Source organism: Solanum tuberosum, unplaced genomic scaffold (assembly GCF_000226075.1).
Source record: "Solanum tuberosum cultivar DM 1-3 516 R44 unplaced genomic scaffold, SolTub_3.0 scf00125, whole genome shotgun sequence".
Taxonomy (NCBI): Eukaryota; Viridiplantae; Streptophyta; class Magnoliopsida; order Solanales; family Solanaceae; genus Solanum; species Solanum tuberosum.
The window spans coordinates 471907-477173 of NW_006239052.1; the positions used below are offsets into that span (position 1 = coordinate 471907).

Below are 5267 nucleotides of genomic sequence, written 5' to 3' on the forward strand. Positions count from 1 at the left end.
ATTCATGATTATATTGCCTAAATTTATCAAAACTTCATCGAAGAAAATGATTTCTCCATCTTTGTCTTCTCTATTCTCACTGGAGGACTACCTACAACCACCACAATGTCATTTTTATGTCTCAAATCATCAATATCATATTTGATTAATCATTACACACAAAGAATACTAATGAAATGCTTGATTTACATACTAGTTATCAAGATTTTTAAAGAATTTTACAGATCTGGAAATTTTATTTGTTCCACCGGCAACAACGGTGTTGCCCATCGCCTCTCGCCGCTGCCAACATCTCTTAACTTCATAATTGACTTACTAATTCCTATTTTCTCTTCAAATTTTTATTTTTTCCTTCAATTATGAACAATGGAGAAGAAGAAGAAGAACTAGATTTTAAAAAGAGAAATGTATGGTGAGAGGAGGAAGATGCCCAAATCTTTATTCTTTTGCCAAAGTTTAAGAAAATATCAAGACATAAAGGTTTTTAAAAATTAAAATAAATATTATTTATATATGAAAACACGTGTACAACACATTTTTTTACACAACTGAGATTGTCTTCGGAAGGGGGTATTAATATCATTTTGAACAAGATTAGATGTGTAATCGATCGCCACAATAGTTTGAACGTATAACTGACTTTTCGACACAAGTTCAGGAGGTAACTTATGCCTTTTCCCTATATATATTTTGTATTAATGTATTTGAGTGCAGTAATAGGTATAAGTTGCAAGACACGTGAACATGAGAAACATCGGTGGCTTGGATCATTTCAAATAAAGTTCACGCAAGCGTCATTACTAATAAAAAATAAATGATTGTACAAACGTTTGAACTTTGAGCAAGAATTACATAAGAAGTTATTGCTGAATTCATATTTTTGGGGATTGAAGCAAACACCTATTTTCCCCTGTTTTCAATTTTTAGAATTGCAGTTTTGAGCTCTTGTTGGAGAGTAGACCTTGTAGGTATTAAAACCATGTCTTTCCAGACTGAACCAGGAGTCTGCAGAGACAATACATCATCTCCCTCGTACAGCTCGTAAATTGATTCTGCTTCTTCCTTCAGTTTTTTCACCATTTCCAAACACTTGATGTCCTCTGGTTCCACCAACATTTTGTTCTCTCCATCTTTCCATGCTATTAACTGCAACAACGAGACATATCCAATGTAATCACACAGAGTGAAGTCTGTGAATGTATGCAGTAAATACGATTGAGATAAGAATGTTACCGGTGGTTTTGAGCCTAAGGCATTGGTGCAGTATAGCCTGGCGTTATCAACAAGTTCACAGTATTTGGGAAATGCATTTGCGAATCTCTTGTGAGATTTCAATTGGGGCTTTACTCTAACTGCCCTCCCTGTTGCTATAGCTCGCCTGCATACCACGTCTCAGTTCCAAATAATTTAACATTTTTAAAAGTTTTAGAAAATTACTTAGCAATGTTATTCGTACCTGATGCCTCTAACAACAGCTAGGTAAGGATCACATACAACTCCCACCAATTCTATTCTATAAGGTTTACTGATCTTATTAGCTGACTCTTCTCCTTTTTCCTGTTCAATTTGTTCCCAATAATTTTCAGTAACTGTGCCATCCTCTGCAACCTTGTAACCTTCCCCCATTCGATATCGATGTTTGTGTACATTTCTTGCCATGGCTATGGTCTGCTCAACAAATGGCTCCCATGATAAGGTTCCATCCATTATAACATCGCGCCCCTCGTTAAGAGCTGTGACTAGCAGAGAAGATGCTGCATCTGTTGAATTTTGATGTACCTGTAATATATATTTTGAAAATTTTAATTATTGTTGTTGGGAAGATATATACTATTAACCACGCGTTTGCACAAGTCGAAGTATTAATTGTTACCAATTCAGCAGTTTGAAGCATGTCATTATGATGACCTCTTGAGCTAAGGGCTCTGTATATTACGTCTGTCTCCTTGAAAGCATCTGCCTCTACTACCACTGCATTTGCAGCTGCTTCCGACCAGAATGGCCTGACAAATTATTCAAAACTTGAGTGATTATACTAGTATTTTGATCTCTCAAGAATATTTCCTATTTTGTTGTAGCTGATTACCAATATTTGATATTCTCAGCCTGATAATAATAATGAACAAAAAGGTAATCTAGCCAAGTTATGAAATAGTAACATATTATTGTGATGGTTGGATAGTAGTTGACACGTAAAATCTTAGTTATTCAGTTGGTTAAACTCTGATAAGGGTTTGATTATTAGTAATCTCCTCTTCCATTTAGCCCCTACCCCCAAGTTGATACACAGTACAATACAAGACAATGACAATAGGCCATATTGATATATGAAATTAGGTGAGTGAGTAATAATTACTTACTGTTTGAGGATGTCTTTAAGGACAGTACTTTTGCCAGCTCCCATTCCACCACCCATAAGGAGGAGCACCGGACTTCTTTGACTGTGAGCCACCGGCACCATCACGTCCGTACATCTGGACTCACCATTACCGTCGTTAGATGATACCGTTCCAATCGCCTTCATCTCCTCTACCAGCGTAGAAAATACCCTAGTCACTTTCAAATCTTTTGTTATCTTCTCAAATCTCTGCTTCCTGAAATTCAAAACAATCCAGTCGATCTAATAATTAATGAAGTGAGTTGAGAATTATCATATTTATAATGAAATGTTGTTATCGACTACTTCAAAGTTCACTTCCAGTAAAGGAACCAGTAGCTGCCTATATACACTTCTTATTTTTTTTTCACAAATAAAGAAAAACAGTTGCACTTCATTTTCACCAAGGGGGCAGGGAGCTGCCTATACCACCCACATTGTACAAATAAAGAAAAAAAAAATCTTTGTCCAGCTTTACTTTCTACTTTCTACATGCTCGAAAATAGCACTGTTTAGTAAATCTTTTTTGTTTTCTAGTTCTAGTTCTAGTTCGAAATTTCTACATGCTCGAAAATAGCACTGTTTAGTAAATCTTTTTTGTTTTCTAGTTCTAGTTCTAGTTAGATATGGAACATTTCCAACGTGCCAATTGGGTTTAATTGATTTATTTCAGACTCTACTTTCAAAAATTTGGATTCTTCGTCACTACTAGACCCATGCTAATCCTCCAGCTAGATAATATTGAATCTTATAATTAAAAATTTTAAAATTTTATTTTTTATAAGTGAAATTCAAAAGTATGCTGAAATTTCATTTGTGAAAGTTAAAAATTTCAAATGATGACTAGCTTTTTTTATTATTATTAAAAAAAAACGTGACTATTGGTGATTTTTTCTTATCTGTAGCTCCCCCAAAACTGACCACACAAATAAAATAGAAATTTGATTTTAACATTATCTTTGGTTGATACAACTAGATAAGATGAAACAGATATTCTGGTCCTCAATTTAAAGCTGCCACCATGTGAAAAGTAATGACAAAATTAAAAGCCTTTGCAAAATTGACAGGAAATATAACTTTAATGCCATTTGATCAACAATAATATATGCAGTTAGTTCAACAAATAAATACAGAGAGTATGTAGTCAATATTAAACTAATGCAATTTGATTAATCATTGAAAATTCCTTTAATCCCGGTTGATCATCAAATCATCAAGCCCCACGCCAGGTTATTATCCTCCACTACCAGTACAATCACTACGTATTTTCGGCACTGATAATTTGATTGAATCAGTAAAGGAAAAATAAAATAAAATATTTTTATCTGAATAATTATGAAAATTTCCGCTATTTCAATAAGAATATGTTTTCCATCATGCATTTAGTTCGATGAAAAAAATCATATTTTGCAGAATAATTTTCCATTAATTCGTGATATACAATTTTTTTTTGTTTCTAATATTCAAGTGAAAGTATTTGTGTAATGATAATGAGTGACTATTCTTTTTTACGCATGTTTTATCCTCTAATATCCAAAATTTACTGATACAATGAGTAGTTGAAACTTTTAATTAAAAACAGGAAATCTCAATTATTTGCCAGAAATCTGGATGTAGTAGGTTTGTATGTCGTCCCCACATACACAAAATTAGAAAATAGTTTTAAATAATCAATCAATTATTACTACCTTGTAGCTGCCAACACCAAATCCTTGAGTCTTTTCTGCTCAGAATCAACACTCAATACCTTCAACATAAAACAACTTTTTTCAGTTTTTGATTTATAAAAAAGTTAAATAACCTTGAATACATGCCTACCTACCTGGGTAATTAACATAGAAGCTTTACTCCAATGAAAAGCAAAATAAGCAAGAATGCATCTCTCTAATTCATTTTCCAATTTGACAAACAAAGATTCAGCATCTTGTTCATTTGCAAAGTATTCAAAAATACTATTATCACATCCTTTGGATCTCTTCAAGTATTCTTGTACTAACTCACATAACCCAACACATTCACTTTCATCTTTAAACCCCAATTGCCTTGCTACATACACATACATAATTAAATTAATTACTTTTGAATAATCAAATTGAAAAAGAAGAATAATTTATGGAAAGAAAGTGAAAATAATCTCACCAACGTAATGAGAAAACTTTTCAAGTCTACCAGCAGCGCGGCCAGATTCAGTACTGGTGTCGAAAATAGGAGAAAGTTGATTTATCATCTGATCATCAAATTTGGGAGATTTAGATTTAAAATTACGAAGATGATGCATGGTGAAAGCTGAGATTATATATTCCTACAACACTACTTGCGCACACAGTAGATGCACTTTTCCATCTGCAGCAAAAAATATAAAACAAGTTTATATATAGCGACAAAGAAATTAGAAAAACTTTGGACTATTCAACAAAAAGAGACAAATAAGTGTGACCATATTTTGAAGATGTCAAATTCAAAGCTGAGAATAATTGGTAGAGGAAGGAACTTAGTGGGTGGGTTACATTTCAGCAGCATTTTGATTTGATTTTTCAAGTAAAAGTTGAAATTTCTTTCTTGGTTTAAACTTTAATTTGTGGTGGAGTATGAATTATAATGATGAACATAAGTTAATGGGGTAAGATAAAAAGGATGATGGAATCAACTCATCCTTTTCAAAGATGAAAATAAATAAGTGATCATTGTATGGTGCATATCTGTTTATGTATTTATTTTTTAGAGAGTGGGTGTGGTGGACCTGAAGAAAATGTGAATTTTTAAAATATCAAATATGAAGTTTATTTGGAATTTTGACAAATATTTCGTTGTATCCTAAATTAAAGTTATGTCAATTTTATGGCCTTAAATATACAACGTGAAAAAAGTTAAAATAAAGTATTTTGAAAAA

At 32.7% G+C, this 5267-nt stretch overlaps 1 protein-coding gene across 1 annotated transcript; it reads right to left on the reverse strand.

Annotated features, from left to right (window-relative positions):
* Window positions 1-741: 741 nt before the first annotated feature.
* LOC102587392 (uncharacterized) lies at window positions 742-5067 on the reverse strand. The gene is made up of 8 exons (XM_006350602.2): window positions 4517-5067; window positions 4200-4423; window positions 4066-4124; window positions 2361-2594; window positions 1874-2003; window positions 1457-1779; window positions 1234-1378; window positions 742-1146 (listed from the first exon to the last, which is right to left on the reverse strand). The coding sequence occupies exons 1-8, from the start codon at window positions 4653-4655 to the stop codon at window positions 901-903; spliced, it is 1500 nt and encodes a 499-aa protein (XP_006350664.1). The 5' UTR covers window positions 4656-5067; the 3' UTR covers window positions 742-900.
* Window positions 5068-5267: the final 200 nt, after the last annotated feature.

What these genes read in the sequence shown, in the direction of transcription:
- LOC102587392 (XM_006350602.2), bottom strand. Translation starts at nt 4,655, where the DNA reads ATGCATCATCTTCGTAATTTTAAATCTAAATCTCCCAAATTTGATGAT. An exon ending in CTTAAAGACATCCTCAAACA is followed by an intron (nt 2,004 to 2,360) that starts GTAAGTAATTAT and finishes ATAATTTGTCAG; the next exon opens with GCCATTCTGGTCGGAAGCAG. An exon ending in TGCTTCAAACTGCTGAATTG is followed by an intron (nt 1,780 to 1,873) that starts GTAACAATTAAT and finishes TATATATTACAG; the next exon opens with GTACATCAAAATTCAACAGA.